The sequence below is a fragment of the Tripterygium wilfordii genome, chromosome 8 (genome assembly GCF_013401445.1).
Source record: "Tripterygium wilfordii isolate XIE 37 chromosome 8, ASM1340144v1, whole genome shotgun sequence".
Lineage (NCBI taxonomy): Eukaryota > Viridiplantae > Streptophyta > Magnoliopsida > Celastrales > Celastraceae > Tripterygium > Tripterygium wilfordii.
Window position 1 is genome coordinate 1,048,748 of NC_052239.1, and position 18,780 is coordinate 1,067,527.

Sequence of the window (18,780 nt, forward strand, 5' to 3'; positions counted from 1 at the left end):
ACTCGTCATATTGCCCTAAAGCCCATCGAAACACAAGGAAATGAGGAACCGTCTACTAGGAAATGATGCCTAGAAATCCAAACCTATAAAATGGCTCAATGTTGTTTAAATTGTTCGTAAGAAGAGCTTTGTAAAGATGTGTACTCAGTGAAAGTATCTCCTCTCCTGGCCAAACTCACAATAAATTTCCCTTCCGGTAGATTAGGCCACTGACCTGAAGCTGAACCCAAAAGACAAAAACAACATGCAGGGATCAATCTCTTCCATATGGCACAACCCATGCATGAGATTAAACTTGGTACAAGATTTTTCTTACAAATAACATATCATTCACAATTAGGCAGAATTAAAAAGTGAGAGCAAAACCAGTAGCTGGGTTGCTTCATTCTTATGACCTTGTTGAAGATCTATTGACATTGTGTACGTATCTTACCATTTTTTATACCACCCTTTACAATCATCCAACTCTTTAAAGTAAACTCGCATCTATGTCAGTATTAACGAGGGAGATTCCATCACAGGTTGATGTTATCAACATTGACATTACCACTGGTCGCCTCCATCATCCCGTTGCGTATCTGGTCAGTTATATCCCTAACATGACCGGGGCCGTGGGGTATAAAAACAGTAGTGTTCTTCGATGAGTTCCCAAGGTCCTTGATTGTGTCAAAGTACTGAGTGATCATTATGAGATCCATCACCTCCTTAGCTGAGGTGCCTTCAACCTTATGAGAGAAATTCAATATATTCTCTCTTAAGCCATCTGTAATTGCCTGTCTCTGCTTGGCTACGCCAACCCCACCCAAGTACTTGGCTTCAGCCTCGGCCTCGGCCTTCTTCACTTGGAGCACCTTATCTGCTTCTCCTTTGTATACGCTAGCAAGTTGGAGCCTTTGAGCTGTAACAGAGCACTGAAACATTAGGTGTGCTTGACGCAGGTGGTAATAAAATATTCAGTACAAGATTTGTCCAAGATTATCAAGGGAAAAGAGTGCTGGACAATGAAACCATCACGAAGTAGTCTCAAACAGATTTGTCCTTTCATTGATGAACCTTATTAAGCACTGTTGCCAAGTACACGACATGACCATTCAGAGTGGTGTAGTTGTAAGCATGTTCGAGCCTCACCTTTAAACACTCAGACCCAAATCTCAGGCTTCTCAGCCCTTATTAGAGCCGGTTCATATTATCTTCTTTCCATAAGATGTTTATTTAGATCCATAAAAAGAATAAAGAACGAAAAAAAAATCTAGCTCTGACCTTGCTAACCATTCATACAATTCCCAATATCCCATTCTGGCACCGAAGAAAGATTTCTGCACCATTCTTAAATTTTTTATATCCTCTCCATATCCCCCTGCCACCAGGATTCCTTTGATGGTGGCAAAACACCCTCTGCTTCCTTCCCCCACCCCCTCCGAGCTTTCTTCCCATCCTTCTTTCTCTCTCTCCACTCCAACACTCCCTTATAGTTAACACATAAGACAAAGTAAAATCTAAGTAGCATCTTCTTTTATTGAATCCATAGCCCCCATTGTGCCCTCCCAAAAGCATTGCTTTGCTTCAGAGGTATCTAATTAGATCTCATATAATGATCATTTTCTCATCTAATCCCTTGGATAAGCCCATCCATGTTATATTAAAAAATTTGCTTAATGATGTTGTATAGCCTTGCCTCACACCATTTCTGTTCTGAGCTATCCCTATATGCTGGAATTTATACCATGTATTACTGTCAATCACCCTAGATTTCTCTCCAGTCTACATAGTCAAAGTGTCAAACACCCAATACTCCAGCTTCTTTTCTTGGACTAATGTCCCCATGCACCCATCCATTACATGTGAGAACCATTACCTACGTTTCCATATCCAAGCACCAATTTGACGCATTGCTTCCAAGGAAGGCCCAATTACCCCAACGTTTCACTACATTGTGCACTTCGACAAGACACCTTTTTAGCATGACACGCCCCCATGACACGTTAGAAACCATGAAAGTTGAACACTGGCTTCAGCCACCAGACCCACCTCCTCTTTCGGACTTAAGACTGGATCTATCAGGTCTGATGTGAACTTAAAAGTCGCGTAAGCCAGTTTTATTAGACGCGCAAATACTCTGAAAAGATAATAATAAAAAAGAATGCAGTAGGAAAGGAGAACAAAATACCTGCATTAATTTCATTCATCGCCTTGCGGACGGAGGCATCTGGTATAATGTCCACCATCAATATGTGTTCTATGCTGTATCCATATGCTCCCATCACCTAACACATAATTCCAACAAACAACATCAAACTTTGAATCCCATTTTCCTCGACATAATATATCAGCACAGAAAGATTATGAAAAAGAAAAAAAAAATAGAAATTTTTTTTTGAACATACAAAGCATTAATGAACACTATCACAAGCAATCAAGCATGTGAACAGACAATTGAACAGATTCAACAGCCAAAACATCACTAAGAATGATGTTTACATATTCTAATGTCTTAATAAGAAATCCAGAGTCAAAACTACAACCAGGACCTAGTAACCTGCTATGCATAATAATTGACAACCCAAATCATGATATGCTAACTAATATAATGAAGTCTTTTTTTTCTGATAGAAAACGAAGTCTCTAAAGTCAAGATCAAGTGCTACAAAGGATAATGAATAAATTACCGAATGATGCACCAAATAATATAAAATGCCAAGGGGGCCAAAGAGGTAACCGGAAAGGATGCAACAGAACAAGGAAAGCTATGTTCACCATTACACGATTAACTATAGTACCTTCTCAAGTTCCTCCAATACCGCTTTGGCAACCTCACCCTTTTGCTCAAAGAGCTCATCGAGTGTCATTCTTGGGACATGAGCACGAACCACTAATACAATTCATGAGATCCGTTTTTTAATGAGGAAGATAATCAAGAATGAAACAAAAACGTAATTCATTATAAAGTGGGATGTTTGCAAAGCAAAAAAAAAAGAGAGAGAAAAAGAAAAAGAAATACCATCAAACACGTAAGCCTGAATCTGCTCTTTGGGATTTTGCAGCTCATAAAATGCATCATCAGCATTTTCTTTAACTACTCGATATTGAATCGAGCAGAGCAATTGGACAAAGACATTATCCTGCAGTTCAAAGAAACCAGTCATTCTTTCCCAAAACAAAATTCATTCATTACTTACAGCAAGAAAAATCCCATAGCCAATAGGTATATAATGATCCGTTTCATCTCATGATCAAAATTCAAACACATAAGACTCAAACCTTCAGTAAAAGTTGACACAGCACAAGAAAGGCAGCATATGTGGCTTCAATTTGATAATCTCGGGACCTAAGAAGTTCTTCCCAATACAGGACTGATAAATAAATGTCCAAACCCTAATTAGCTGGCAGCCTGGCACCTATCTGAACAAAGGTGCCCCTTTCTCCTGCAAACGTGGTTTGCAGAAACCTATCCCCTTCATGTCACCTCATCATTAACATGTCGATACTCATACTAAAAAATAATGTATTCAGTTTTGGTTTATCTTTACCCATACGATCTGTATCTCTTGATCATATTCGTATTCAGTTATTAATATACTAAAGTAACTAAACAACAACAACAACAGCCAAGGAGAGGTGGGAAAAAAAGGTCTTATCTCTTCTCCTCTCTATTCATCTATTTTCGCCGGAAACCAAAGCGTATCATGAATCAATCTAACGAACTCGATAACAAACAATATTGTGGGAGAAAAAAGATAAGGACAAACAATCAATTGAAAATTTAGTCATACAAGATCAGTGGCCATTCCATGCATAACCCAGAAACAGAAATACCTAGAATTAATTGTTCGTGAATGAAAAATAAATACCAAGTTCTACAGGACAAAAAATTCCACATAAAAGATGAAAAAGTCGCCGAAAGAAACAGAAAGAACTGAGATTCTATGATTACGAACTCCACAACCCATAAAATATGACAAAATATGATTTAAAGAAGAACCTTGGTTTTAGTTTCGACACGGACATCGAGAGAGCTGATCCTGGTGGAGAGAAGTCCTGCCAGACATTCGCCGGCCAATGGATTGAAGAAGTGGAGCCCCGGCTCCGCCAGCCGCTCAAACCGACCCCATCTCTCCACCACACCTATGCTCGCCTGCTCCACGCATCCCAAGAATATACAGTTCGCGTTTCCCATCGCTCTCTCTTCCTACTATTCAGAAAGTTAAAAAAACAATGGAAGTTCCATTACTCGGCATAGCAAATGATCTCTTACGCGAAAAGATGTCAAAAGGCCACGGCAGTGGCCCAATACTACGATATAGTTATCGTTGTTTGCCCAAATGAAGTAAAGTGGAAGTCTAGAAAACGTCGTCCCTATTAATGGGCCGATCAGAATCCACCTTTAGGCCCAATTTCTCATAGCATATTGTCAGCGCTTACTACAAATCAACTTACTATCAAATAACTCTATTACACCCAACCCGACCCAACATGCTTAGGGCAAATGCAATGAGATTTAGGTTGCTGGGCCAACATTTTTGTTGGCCCGGTCCCACCTCTATTACACAAAAAGTCAAGTTAAACACGTATTCTAATACAGCCACATCAGCAAAACACAAATTTCTATACACTTTTTCTTCCCACACACTTTATCTTTCCACCCAACCCAACAACATTCTATTCCTCCATATTATCCACAACAAAACTACACCAAAACATCAAATATCAATACATCCACATCAGCAAAACACTTATCCCAATACAGCCACATAAGCAAAACACATTTTACAATATAACCACATCAGCAAAAGACAACATCTTTGTTGGCCCAATACCACTTCACCATTGCATTTGCCCTAAACGGCCCATAAATTTTTTTGTGTTTTCTTCTATAAAACCCAACCCAAGGTCCCAAACCAACCAGTTAGACTTTTTTTTAAAATACACTGAGAAGTATATTTTTTATTGAAATCGAACATTTAATACACATATATCTAATCCAACCGATTATCAATCGAGTCACCTCTCGACCGACCAGTTAGACTTGCTATGCCATTTTATAACAAACTAACAAATATATGGATTAATAGAATTACATAATTGAACCTCAAAAGCAATATTGAGAAGTGACTAGACAATAGATACAAAAGGATTGGTATATGCTGTATATATAGATGCATTGTACTGGGTGAGAACACCAATTCATTCATGCATGTAATGCCATGTTAATGGACTTGACTCGAGGTATGGCTTGTCAGGTTACAAAGGTGGCCACCTTCAGTACAGACACCGGCAAAAATGTATAGTTTCCCATATTGAACCATCATTATCTCTGGCTTCTTCCATGTGCTGCCATGTGATGTGAACTCCTATTTTGATTTATTTCTTGTACACAAAATAACTTCTTTTATTGATTTCTTATGTAACAATCATGGAAGGATTTATTTAAACCTAAGTTCACTTTATCATGCATGCTATTATATGGGATCGGGGTTCTACAATTCTGGTTAGTCTACAATTATCATCTAATAATTTAGAAAGTGTATCATATCGCACCACACTTTTATTTTTCACTTTCTATTATATGGTTGCATCAAATGCCCAATGAAGTACATATATTGAGAAATTTAACTAGGACCCTCCTTCAAAAATATAAGAACAAAAAATAATTGAAAATAGAGAACAATCAATACAATCACAACATAAGAATTTAAGTGGAGAACTCTAAAACCGGAGAAAAAACCACAGTCATTGTCGGAGATAACCAGGAAAACTTTCATTATATGCAAATTTGTACAACCATATTATCAATAAAATCTCTACCCAAGTATCTAAGGGATTATCATAGCCCCACTCCAACTTATACTTTCTAAGACTCTACATCTTGAAATCTCTCACCCCTAGAACCCAATTATACCAAGAGAAATCCACAAAGCTTTTCCTACGTACCTTGCTCTCTCATAAAGTTTGGCTGTCTCTCTAACTCTTTTTAGAGGAAAAAACGTCCCTAGGAATTTATCTACAATCCTAAAAACGTCTTATATTTATACTGAAAATTGCAGGTCCCGTCAACTATCCGAACACCTACTTACCCCGTCTAGATAGATTGTCTTCTATCTTGAAATTGCAAGTCAGAGCTCCATCTGTTTGGACGACTTCCCCGTCTGTCCAAACACCACCTATCCGCTTTGAAATGGTGTCTGGACACCAGCAACTCACCTACCATATACGTACTACGCGCATACGATTAAGCGTACTAGGAGTCCAGACCATCCCCACGTACCAACTACCAACACCAAATAAACTAATTAACTAAATTATTAGATGAATCTGATACGTTTACATTGCGATTATGTGAATATATATTGCACACCATGTATGTATATGTCCATGCAATCAAGTACGTACGTACGTAGTACAGGTAGATATAATTAAATACCTATATATTTCGAGCTTATATACAATTATTATACGTACATCTCCACCACACGTGCACACATGCATACAAAAATACGTTTGATTAAGTTTGTAAGGTAATCATGCCCATATCAAATACACACACTGATTAAATAAGCATGCATGTCCCCTCCAAGGACGCATAATATAGATATACATCAGATTGGGATCTTAATTATTACCACCCACAACTTGCTTATCTTATAATAAAAGAAAACAACGAATTCATTGCTTGTCACCATGTTCTCTTCATTTGTACCCAGTAGTCATATCCAATGAAATGATCTAGCTAGAATCTACCATATCATAGAGAAAGAAAAATAACATGTTGGCCAGACCATCCCCTGCAGAACAGACAAATAGGGCATCTTATAACAAAGTTACAATGCAACTAATAGAGACCAAAAAACAAGAAATTTATGTATGGGGTTGCTTTGTTATCTATGTGTTTGGGAGAGAACACAGCTTGATCCAATCTAGATCTTGGTTTGGCTTTTTGGGGGACAATATTTGTTTAGATATTTTTTAAAGGGGGATATTTGACTGTACGTAGAATATGAATTATTTGACTACACTTGCATAAATGATGAGACTAATGATATAAAAGGATTATAATTTTCTATTTGTAAGTTAATTGCCTACATTATATATATATTAGTTGTGATTTAGTTGATCCTTCATATAACTAGTACTATTAGTTTTTCTACATATAGCCCTTACAACACAAGGACAGGTAAAATATCTTCTTTTTTTTGGTCTCTTTTTGTACATTCCCTAAAAAAAGAGTCAAATTGTGATTTTCCGTGCGCACAAGTAATACTGTATGCAGGTAAAAAATATGTTTCTATATAAACTTCTTAAGAAATATATTTCTATAAAATACATTTATACCACCAACAAGAGGTGACTTGCAAATAAGCCATTGGTTGAGTGGCAATGACTTTGCATGTCCCTGACTGAGGTCATTGGTTCTAGTCTCACCTCCTCCGAATATTTATAAGGAGGTGTATGGGCTTAGTCTGCCCCTGCATGAGGCCTGTTGACACCTATACTTTCATAGACTTGATCTGGCCTGTTGACACCTATACTTTCATAGACTTGATCTGGTGGTGTGTCGTATATTGTATTTGTACTTGTAATAATAAAAAAAAAAAAAGAGGCAAGTTTCGATTTCAATGAAAAGCATACTTCTTAGTGGTATTTAAAAAAAAATAAAATACATTTCTATAGGAAAAATATACTCCATATATTAAGATAAAAAAAAATACAGAGTTATATTGTAAAACAGGGTACAATTTGTAGGTGGAAGATGGTGCATTATTACTGTATTTTATTAACATAATGACGATAAGAAAATATGGCAAATATCAATAAAAAATCAACTTGCTGGGTTGGTGCCAGAAGTAACATGGGGCCTTGTTGGGTTTGTCGTTAATTAAGCATCAAATCAGTTGTTAATCTCCTCTGAAAATGCACATTGTTTCCTAAGCATAATTCATTTCATTACAGCTAATTGAAGAATCTTTGGGAAATGGAGAGATCCTGACTATTTCAGGCTAGCTAATGACAATTAAATATTATCTGCCAGCATTTAATAATAGAAAGGTCATCATCAATCCAGTGTCAAGGAAGTTTCGTAAGACATTTAGGCTTAATAGTAAGATTCCTATATTTAAATTTAAAACATTTTCTTTGTATCCTCGATTTTAAATTCATTTTTTGTGGTTGACTTAAACCCAGGAGATTTTACCTTTTCATGTCCCTTTTTTTTTTTCTCTATAAAATTGGCAAGATAATATTTGGTCATTAACATTATGAAAGAAATTGAAAATCTTGGAATACAATTTGATTATGTTAAGATAAAAGTATCGCATCGAAAAGTTGACGGAAAACAAAATATTTCACAATTGGAGATGATCATTTTAAAATAAAACTGTGTGGATCTAAATTTCAAAGCAGACAAAATCTCCATAAATTGTTTGGGTTGTATTTTCTTACCCATTGACAAAGTTATAGAGTAAGTAAATAATATATTATCCCAGTTGGGTGCCTGTCGATTGATTAGATGATCCACTTGGCCAGTTTGGATTGACACTATCCTGCCAAACCCCCCATATCTTACTCCTATATAAATCCTTCACACGGGCCTCAATTATCAGTGAACAAACCAGAAAGAAAGAAAAAAAAAACAAAAAAAAAACTCTCCTTCCCCATCAATAGAAGAGGAAACAATGGCTTGCTGGTCTGCTGAGAATGCCATAAATGCCTACCTCAAGACCATGAAAATGGTGAATACTCTTAATTATTGTTTCCTTCATCGTCTTCTAAAAAAACATGAATATTTTTAAGTTCATTTTGTGCAATTGAGGTGACTAGTATGACTAATCCTATCCCATTTCAGTGTACTTCATCAATATTTTATAATGTGGTTATTGTGATCTGAATGCAGGGACAAGAGGCTAAAGAGCCAGATGTAGCAGAGTTCATTTCAGCTCTGGCAGCTGGAAACAATGCACAACTAATGGTGGTGGCTTGTGCCGGAGCTGCCAACTCCAACACACTTGCTTTAGTGGCTGCAGCCCATCAAACTGGAGGCCAAGTGGTTTGTATTCTTCCTGGAATCGAGCACTTGCAATCCTCATATAAAGCGATTGGAGCGGATTCATACCATGTCAAGTTTGTCATTGGAGATGCCAAAAAGCTACTATTAACCCATTACAGGGAAGCAGAGTTTCTACTTATTGACTGTAACCATGAGAATCATGAAGAAATTCTTAGAGCAGTGCAGATCAGTAGAAGGCGCAATGGTATGGTTGTCGTGGGGTACAATGCCTTCTGCAAGAATTCTTGGCGATCAAGTGGTTCTGAAACCCAGTTGTTGCCCATAGGAGGAGGGTTGCTGGTGACGAGAATAGCCGCGAACGGGAAGATTGGAGGTGGTGGTTGTGGTAATGGAAGGAGGAGTCATTGGGTTGTCAAAGTAGATGAGTTCACTGGGGAAGAGCATGTGTTCAGAGTCAGATATCCACAAACTAAAGAGATTCAAGCTTAATGCTTATCTCCCCTTGGTTACCTAGCTGGTAGTAGAACAGATTTTTCTTTCATGACCTTGCAAGCGATAAGGAGCAGCATGAGTTCTGGTTCTATTTAGAGTATTAAGAGATTTAATTTTGAAGCCAAATGTCATACACATGGTTTGAATTGTATTGAGAGATTGATCCTTGTACTTCTATTGAATGAAGCAGGTATGTATGAAAGGTGTGTAAATCAATCTGTTGTACTTTCTTAACCATAATCAGAGCTAACCAGCACAAACAACCTGAGAGACTACTAACCAACTTAACAACTTCTCTGATGAAATGTTCTGGGGACAGAGAGTAGATAAATTTACTTTATGGCATGTAAGTATGCAATCCCTGCATGGAAGAAGAAAAGCAAACATTTTTGTTAACTTGTATCTCCACAATCCAAAGATCTACACAAACTAGAAATGTTCACTAGCAGTAATTAACAGGTAGAATCCGACCTTTAGCAATGCCCCTGACAATAGAAACTCTTGCAGGCCATTCCACTACATGACCATTAGAGTCATTGACATCAAGATCGCGCAGTGAATTCCCATTTGGAACATAATCATAAATCAGAAATCACTACTGCTCATGCCTCAATGAGGCCAAAATATTCAATCCCTTCAAGAACTCAGCTTCCTCTGATTTACAGCTACTTTTACTGATGCTCTTTATAGCAACCACGGATCCATCTCTTAGAATTCCTTTATAAGTGTCAGAATAGTTACTCTTATCGAACAAATTCATCCCTAAAAAGTATCAAAAAAGATAAAGATCACAGCAGCCGAGATCTAGTCGTCTGTTAAATTGGACATACAAAATCCAAGTGAATTTATGGACTCCTCATGTTACCTATCATAACTAAAAAAGTATTGAGTAGCCATCTCTGCCAAATCAAAATTACACCTAAAGCTCTGAAAGACTTCCTGACCATAGCCAATCATGCTCCTTCGAAGTTCTATCAAGAGATGTAAAGTGGGCCGGCCCGGCCCACAAGTGGCCCGAAGTCTGGAAAAAGCCGGGCCGCCCTGTCCCATATGGGCTTTGAGCTTCGTAATAGTGGACCAAAGGTAAGTAGCCTTTGGATGTTTTGTGGGCTTTCGTTTTCCTGGGTTATGATGTACGCCCTATAAATACGAAAGCAAGAGATTAGGGTTTACTGGAGAGAGAAACCCAGCTGTGTTCGGAAGGTAACGGATCAGAGGCCGCTTCCACTTCTAGGTTTGTTGATTAGAATTTAGACGAAGTATGTATGATTGCATCTGAGAATCTCGATGTGTATGTTAAGGATTTGATGATTTTTTCTGCTTCAGGTAAGCAGAGTAGAAGAAAATGGCTTACGCAGCGATGAAGCCTACCAAGCCTGGGTTGGAGGAATCCCAAGAGCAAATTCATAAGATCAGGATTACACTCTCTTCTAAGAACGTCAAAAATCTCGAAAAAGGTTTTTCTCTTATTTTCGTTGTTTTTCTCTAAATGATTTCTGGTCTCATGTGTGTTTGGTTCGCGATAATTTTTTATTGTGTCAATTCAATCTTATTCAATGGCCTGCATTGTCTTCTTATGGCTAATTGTTTGATTTTGCTTCAGTGTGTGCGGATTTGGTTCGCGGTGCCAAGGACAAGCGGCTGAGGGTTAAGGGACCAGTAAGGATGCCCACTAAGGTTCTTCACATCACCACCAGAAAGTCTCCTTGCGGTGAAGGTAATTCATTGTCCCATAAGGCCATAAGAAATTTCTTTCTTGGCACAAGTTAATAAAATCTATGAATAAGTTTTGTTATTAATTGAACTTACTGTTTTAAAATTCTGGAATCTATTGTCTGCATTGCATGTGTTGAAGGGGCTTAAATTTGCTGGTGCTAATTGTATGCAATAGGCATGTCTTTAATGTAATATTGGTTTTAGCTCGACCATCAATTTTTTTTTTTCATTTTTCTGGGAATTAAAGAATTTATAAGTACAGGGATAATATGAGAAGGTATCCTCATCTGTGTCTTGAGTCTGAATGTGATGTGTATCATTCTTCAAGATTCCATAATCAAATGATGCTATTCTTCATGGATTCATTGTTTTCAGAAAATTCACTTTTCTTCAATGCAAAAGGATATTTAAAAGTTCCTTTGGTGAATTAGTCTAATTATAAATAGTAAATATATTGAACGTGTAACTGTTGAAACCGAAAACAGGGAGCACGTAAATGACATTATTAGTTATCAAATGCATTTAAACATTGTTGTGCAGAATGTGTGCCGTAATTCCTTGGTTTCTCGAAACATGTAGAATCTCATTGAACGGAGATTAATGAACTAGTTACAGATCTACTAGTAATTAAAAGATTTTCTAGAAAGTGGGGAAACTATATTGATAAGTTAGCTGTTTCAAGGAATATCGATCTTGTACTCGTTTTCCTTTTTGAACTCTGGATACCTGTACCATTAATTGTGCTCTATGTTACAGTGGTTCCTTGTTTTATTGCTTAATCTCCTGCATTCATTTCAGTTTCTCTTTTTATGTAGTTAGGTTTTTTATAATATGGAATCTATTTGCTAGTGGTTTAATTAGTGGGTGAGATCATGCAGTACTTTGCTTTATGAAACTTCTTATCTCTAGGGATTTGTACTGTTGTGTAGTTTCACTCTTTGTTGCTTCTTTTTTTTATTTTTATTTTTTATGTTCATTAATTATTTTAGTTATTTGATTCTGAGGAATAGAATTCAAAAGCTTCTCTAGGAATATAATTTTGAACTGATACAACAAAGTAGAAGCCTTCTTGATGTACATTTGTCGTACGTGCTTTATGTGTCAGCTAAAAGCTCATTTGGTCTTAACAGTTGATGAAGAATTGTATGTTGTATTTTCTTTAACTTGCATCGTCTGTTATATGATGTATGATTGTTGAAGTGAGACTTGATTTTGTCTATGGATGCTTCATGTATGATTCACATGTTCTCCTCTCTATATCATTCTGAAGTATGTCATGCTATGCTCTTCTTTTCCACCATTTTTTCTCTTTTTCGTTACCTATTGTTGTCTGTTCTAAAACTGGATGAAGCATGTTAGCTATATGACAATGATTAGGATAAGTAAAACTGACATCTCCATGGGTTGAAGACTTTAAGTTTGAGTTGATTTATTCTTTATTGGCCTTTATTTTTTGGTGCTTGATGTTTCATAGCTATTATTAAACACTTTCCCATCATTTGTATTCGCAGGGACAAACACATGGGATCGCTTTGAACTCCGTGTTCACAAGCGAGTGATTGACCTGTTCAGCTCACCAGATGTTGTCAAGCAGATCACTTCTATTACCATTGAACCTGGTGTGGAAGTTGAAGTCACCATTGCAGATTCTTAAAAGTTAAATCTTCCCCTTTTCGAATTTTGGCTTAGAACATGTGTTTTTCAAGCCTTTAGGCTTTGAATGGTAATTGTAGGGATTTTATTTCAGGTTAATTTATCTTTCTTGAAGTGAGGTTTGAACATTTTACTGTTATACTTCGTCTTGGATATTGTAAAAGAGTGTGAAGTAGCAATATTATTTGTGGAGTTATTGGTAATCGAATTGATGGCGTCTCTACTCTGGAAAATTTTCTTACCCGCTACTTGGTACCATATGGATCGGGGCCAAGTAGGCCCATTTTGGGCCTGGATTCCAGATCCAGCCTGGTATCCAGAGTAGGGCCTAGCATGGCCCTTGCCGTTAGTAGCTGGACCCATGGGCTTGTGGCCCGTTTGACACCTCTAAATAGGCCAGCTACAAAATCTTCTTGCAGAAATATTTTATGATTTTACGTCCCCCACCAGTTTGTCGAATTCGTCGATTTGCACTTGGATATCTTTGTTATCGATCATCTCCCACCGGTGGTAGTTCCCAGTGGCAAATTTTGGTTTGCCAACTTCTTCAGCAGTGTACTTGAGAATCATCGAGTCCCGAGTTTTCTTTGCTTCCTTGTATCCACTGTATGCATCAAACAGTTCATTAGATAATATGTAATCAAAGTATGCCTACATACCTTACGGGCATGAATCCAAGCATCAGTTTTGACTTCGGTGAGTGCTCAAGCGACCCCATGCATATCAAGAGTTGAGAAGATGCGTTCTTGCTATCTTCTGAAAATTTGTCCGCCAAAACACGATTTTGGAGACGTCGGGGAAACGACTTTGCAAAAGAAACAGCAGGAATCACTAGGCCCGAAGAGGAGGCACCGTTGGCAGAGGCAGCAACTTCAGCAGCAGCAGTATTAGTAGCTAACCCAGCGTCAACAATGTTGGCAGCAGAACTTGCAACATTCACAGCTTCAGAATCCATTATCCTTAAGATTTTTGTAATACAGCAGTAATTAAGGTTATGCCCGAGGCTTGAAGACACTGTCTTTAAGAACCCAGCAGAAGAAAGGAGCAGTTATGCGTTTTTAAAAGATGTAACCACCTCTGCCTCAAAAGGATTGCAATTTGAATGGGCAAAATTAACGTTAGCATTGGACTGAGTTGTGGGTTTTGCAATTTGACTGAATTGTAGCTGTCAGGGAGGGCCCAAAAGTGGGATGATACTTAAGTATAACATGTACGCCCACTTCCCGGCATTTAACCCCAAAGTTTCCGCAACACTGTCTCAAGCAGAGGCTCAAATGCGCGCGTGACCTCGTCAGTGGCCCTCGCCCGTGTTAAGACTTCAGAGTCCTTTGATAGTTTGATTCGTCGTTAGTGTTGGTGATCTCACATTCAACGGTCGGGCCACTCGGTGCTCCAGTTGTGATTGCTTTCTAGGTCCACATTTTACACATGGACCCTACTCCTAGTCATTCTCGATCTCAGCCGTACGATTTTAAATATCTTCTCTATTATTGTGTGAATAAATTCCTTCATAAGGAGCCGCGCAAGTCTCTCCGTGATTGTAGTTATGATTTATGAACGCCTATGATGCCCTCTCTCTCTCTAACACTCCAATGTAGCTATTTTTTTCACTTATTTGCTATAATTTACACTAGTAATCCGCTATTTTGGGAGAAGAGAAATGAAAGCGGAGCCATCAAAAAATAAAATATACATGTGTATATAAGTCTATGCTTTTCCACAAATACGAATAGTTTAGATGACACTTATATATATGATATCTCATAAATGTTTCGAGTTAAATATTCTCCATTCTCTTCCCATTCAAAGAAGTCCATGTTTTTGTATATTTGTGTTTATAAATGTTAAAGTGCCCTCATTTTGAGGATTGTCCTGTAAGAAAGACAATAAAAAAGGGACCCCGGTCCTGTCACCATTTTGGACAAAATGCCAAACAGAGGTCATTCTCGTAAATTAAATGAGAGGGCCATGCGATGCGATCTAATGCACACCGAAAGCCAGCTTTTTTATTTATTTATTGTTCTTTTGGAATCGAATTAAGGGAAGCATAGAAGCTTATTGAAGCCTTTTAAGGCTCATAAATTATTCGAGCATGATATTAGCCAACCAAGATAGTATGCATGAACACAATCCCAAAGAAAATAATTCCTAATCCTAGAGTTGAAATTGGCTCAAGAAAGAACGGAACAGAAACTTTTCGTCTTTTGGAGCAAATTAAAAATGGAAATTTTCAAACAAATTTAATTTATCAACAAGCGTCACACCTTAAATGAGGTCAGTACGTGACCTTCATTAAGTTGTTTACGTGAACAAAGAAGCTTCTGTACCAAAGACAAGACATGAGAGAAGAAGCTACTGTTTCGGCCAAAACATTCAGAACCATAATCACTCGCAATTATAAACACGATGAGTAGGTAAGAAAATGGAGAAAAAATCTTTAAACCCCAAACTGCCCTTTTCCCGCGCAATTGATGATCCTCTTGGCCCCACTTCACTGACCTGTAGGACCTACTCTCTGACATCTTTTACTTTTAAGAATCTATCTGTCCTCCATTACCCGCAGTTCAATGCTCGTAAAACAATTTTCAAAAATAAAATTCAAATACTCACTTGCTCAACTGCTCCCTCTATATAAAAACTTCTCACTCACCAAAAACACTCGTCCTTTGCCACTTCACTCACCATGATCCCCGTACCACCGGTTCTGGCGTTGCTCTGCCTCACCGTAGTTTCTGTAATCCTTACAATCACTCCGGTGAGTGCCTGGCGCCCATGGCCCAACCTGAAACCCAACAGCTCCGATCTTCTCTACAGTGGGTCCAAGAAATTTGAGGGCTCATCAGAGTTCGTCCACCTGCGGTACCATATGGGTCCAGTCCTCACTGCCAACATAACCGTCCACACCATATGGTACGGTACGTGGCAGAAATCGCAGAAGAAGATCATCCGCGAGTTCATCAACTCCATCTCAGCCGTCGATTCCAGGCCTCCATCTGTCTCTGGCTGGTGGCGCACCGTACAGCTCTACACGGACCAAACCGGAGCCAACATCTCCCGAACGGTGCGTTTGGGGGAGGAGAAAAATGACAGGTTCTACTCTCACGGGAAATCGCTCACGCGCTTATCGATACAGTCCGTGATTAAAAGCGCGGTCACTGCAAAAACGAAGCCGTTGCCTATAAATCCAAAAAGCGGGCTGTATCTGTTGCTCACTTCGTCCGACGTGTACGTTCAGGATTTCTGCGGGCAGGTATGTGGGTTCCACTACTTCACGTTCCCATCGATCGTGGGGTACACGCTGCCCTACGCCTGGGTGGGGAACAGCGCGAAGCTGTGTCCTGGAGTGTGCGCTTATCCCTTTGCCGTACCCGAGTATATCCCCGGCTTGAAGCCGCTAATGTCACCAAACAGTGACATAGGAGTGGATGGGATGATCAGCGTGATTGGTCATGAGATTGCTGAGCTGGCGACGAACCCGTTAGTGAATGCATGGTATGCGGGTCAGGACCCGGTTGCGCCAGTAGAGATAGCGGATTTATGCGAAGGTATCTATGGGACAGGTGGTGGTGGTTCGTACACAGGACAGTTGATGAACACCCATGATGGTGCCACGTATAATATGAATGGGATTAGACGGAGGTATTTGGTTCAGTGGGTTTGGAACCATTTGGTAAATTATTGTACTGGCCCTAATGCACTTGATCAGTAGTTGGTAATTTACTCTCTGTAAGGGTTATTTTTATTTTTCTTGGGTTTGGGCTGTGTTGGTACTTGGGTTGGTGAATGAAGGTTTTGCTTAAAAAGTAGTTAAGTTTGTTAAAATATGTGATAATAACCTTCTCCTATTCAAATTGTATGGTACAATTGGAATGTAAAGGGAGAGGTTTGTAATGGATTGAAGACAAAAAATGAAAAACGTACATATTGGATTGCACCTAAAGTTCTGTATTTTAGGACAACTGTGGCACTGTAAACAATGTCTAATTGTCTATCAACTCTTTGCCAGTAGGATTTAGCATATTGACGGACCCACCCCCTTTTGTTCACACTCTCTTAAGAACCTTTATGGTGATTTTCAATGCGAGGCTTATGATACACTCTTGCTATGTTTTTTGAATAGCAATTTCCCAAATTTGAATGCTTTTTCCAGTTCGACTTTCTTGAAACTGGCACACGATTCGTTTTAGTACAGGAGTGTTGCTTAACAAATAAAACTTGCTCTTAAAAGAGGATTCTTGCAAAACCCCTTGAAACTATGCTGGTTTAGACTGAAGGGACAAACATTCGTCCGCTCAAAATGTATGTAAACGCACTCAACCATCAAAATTTGAGCAATAAAGCTGAAACCCCTCCTCGAGCAGCGTAGAATTGAGAGGTAAGAGGTCAACTTTTGAGGTTAGGAAGCTAAAACATGTTATATGGAGATTAGAGACACGAATCGCATCTCAAAATTGACTATTTTATGTCTCATCTCACGGTTGCTCTAGGCACCGAGAGCGTAAAATATTAAGATTACGTTTGGTTGTCTAGGAAATGTGAATGATAGTGAGAATAAGAATGAGAATTACAATTACGTTTGGTTGTCTAGGGAAGGTGAATGATAGTGAGAATAAAAATGAGAATAGTAATGAGAATGACCATTACAATAATATCTTTAGTTGCATCAATGAGTAATATAGTAATGATGGATTATGATATTTGGTATACAAAAATTTATCACATAATCAAGAAAATTTACAGCGGCCGGGACCCAGTTGGGAGGGGATATATTGAAGATATCAACCCATCCAGCTGGCTCGCCTTCTTAATTGGCACAAAGGTTCACAACAATGACTCCAATCAACAAAAATTTCTGGGAGTAGGTTGGGAAAAGCACATCATGTAGATTGTAGTGTAGTGATGGAAATTCAAGCAAGTGGCCAGCAACGGCGATAAAGTTGTAACCGCGCATGAATCTCTATCTTTGACCTACGAGACCTTCTCTCCATAAAAAATTCAATACACGTCCTTTGCTTCTGTCATCTCTAACCTACATTACAATTTACATGTGCAAAGAAAAAGGAAAGAGAAACAAATAAGCATAAACGAAACATTTGTGCACATAATACGTTAAGTTTTGATGCTTAATGTATGATCCTGCTAGGAATTTGTTCGACATATGTCCTAAAATACTTAAAAAGGTTCGAGTTTGGTCATAACCATACCAAAACTAGAAAGTACAAGAAAACAGGTGGATTTATTTTGCCTAAACATTAGATACCAAAAAAAAAAAAAAAGTGCCGAAGTTCTACTTTCATTTTCATTATTGCATCAAAATAAGCAAAAGATTAGCAAAACAAAAAGAAAATGTGTGCAAAAAAGGAAAAGTATAAAGAGACGGTGCAATTGATTGGCATTGAAAATGAAAGGAAACAGAGGCAAAAAGGAAGATAAGCAGTACTTAGGAGAGGAAAAAAAGAAGATAAGCAATAATTAAGGAGAGGCAAAGGAGAAGATAAGCAATAATTAAGAGAGGGGACCCCCCAGAGAGGCTCATGTTATCTAATTTTCACACAACTTTGATAAAGTGACGCAGAGAAAGTAATTCATTGAAAACTGAAACCAATTGGAGCTCAACAAACACATTGATTTCGAGGTCCTAAAAGCCAACACTTGAATCCCCAGTTCCCCACTACTTCACTTGCACCGAATGCACAACCTTCATACTCATCTTTCTACCAAATGTTGCTCAAGCCTACGTCCTTATTCACTGAAACAGAGATATTGTTACAGCAATTACATAGTTGTCAACACAGGGGGTATTTGCAAGTAAGCATTTTCATTTTGATTTTGAAGTCAGTGATAAATATTAGAGCCGCGTACCTAAGCCCAACGAACAATAGTTACATTGTCAGCGCATTGCAGTTCCTGTACATGTGTCC

The 18,780-nt window shown here is 38.3% G+C and overlaps 4 protein-coding genes across 4 annotated transcripts; 3 read left to right on the forward strand and 1 right to left on the reverse strand.

The window, feature by feature from the left end:
* Positions 1-245: 245 nt before the first annotated feature.
* On the reverse strand, positions 246-4,252 carry LOC120004034 (hypersensitive-induced response protein 4). Its single transcript, XM_038853248.1, has 5 exons — positions 3,980-4,252; positions 2,999-3,119; positions 2,778-2,869; positions 2,168-2,264; positions 246-898 (listed from the first exon to the last, which is right to left on the reverse strand). The coding sequence occupies exons 1-5, from the start codon at positions 4,172-4,174 to the stop codon at positions 516-518; spliced, it is 888 nt and encodes a 295-aa protein (XP_038709176.1). The 5' UTR covers positions 4,175-4,252; the 3' UTR covers positions 246-515.
* Positions 4,253-8,613: 4,361 nt separating this feature from the next.
* Positions 8,614-9,706, forward strand: LOC120004465. The gene is made up of 2 exons (XM_038853824.1): positions 8,614-8,723; positions 8,885-9,706. Exons 1-2 carry the CDS (start codon positions 8,667-8,669, stop codon positions 9,485-9,487), a joined length of 660 nt encoding a protein of 219 aa, XP_038709752.1. The 5' UTR covers positions 8,614-8,666; the 3' UTR covers positions 9,488-9,706.
* Positions 9,707-10,596: 890 nt separating this feature from the next.
* On the forward strand, positions 10,597-13,067 carry LOC120003430 (40S ribosomal protein S20-2). Its single transcript, XM_038852418.1, has 4 exons — positions 10,597-10,724; positions 10,817-10,947; positions 11,094-11,207; positions 12,718-13,067. Exons 2-4 carry the CDS (start codon positions 10,836-10,838, stop codon positions 12,858-12,860), a joined length of 369 nt encoding a protein of 122 aa, XP_038708346.1. The 5' UTR covers positions 10,597-10,724; positions 10,817-10,835; the 3' UTR covers positions 12,861-13,067.
* A 2,430-nt stretch (positions 13,068-15,497) lies between these two features.
* On the forward strand, positions 15,498-16,799 carry LOC120004556 (protein EXORDIUM-like 3). The gene has a single exon (XM_038853921.1). It carries the CDS (start codon positions 15,543-15,545, stop codon positions 16,566-16,568), a length of 1,026 nt encoding a protein of 341 aa, XP_038709849.1. The 5' UTR covers positions 15,498-15,542; the 3' UTR covers positions 16,569-16,799.
* The last annotated feature ends 1,981 nt before the right edge of the window (positions 16,800-18,780 follow it).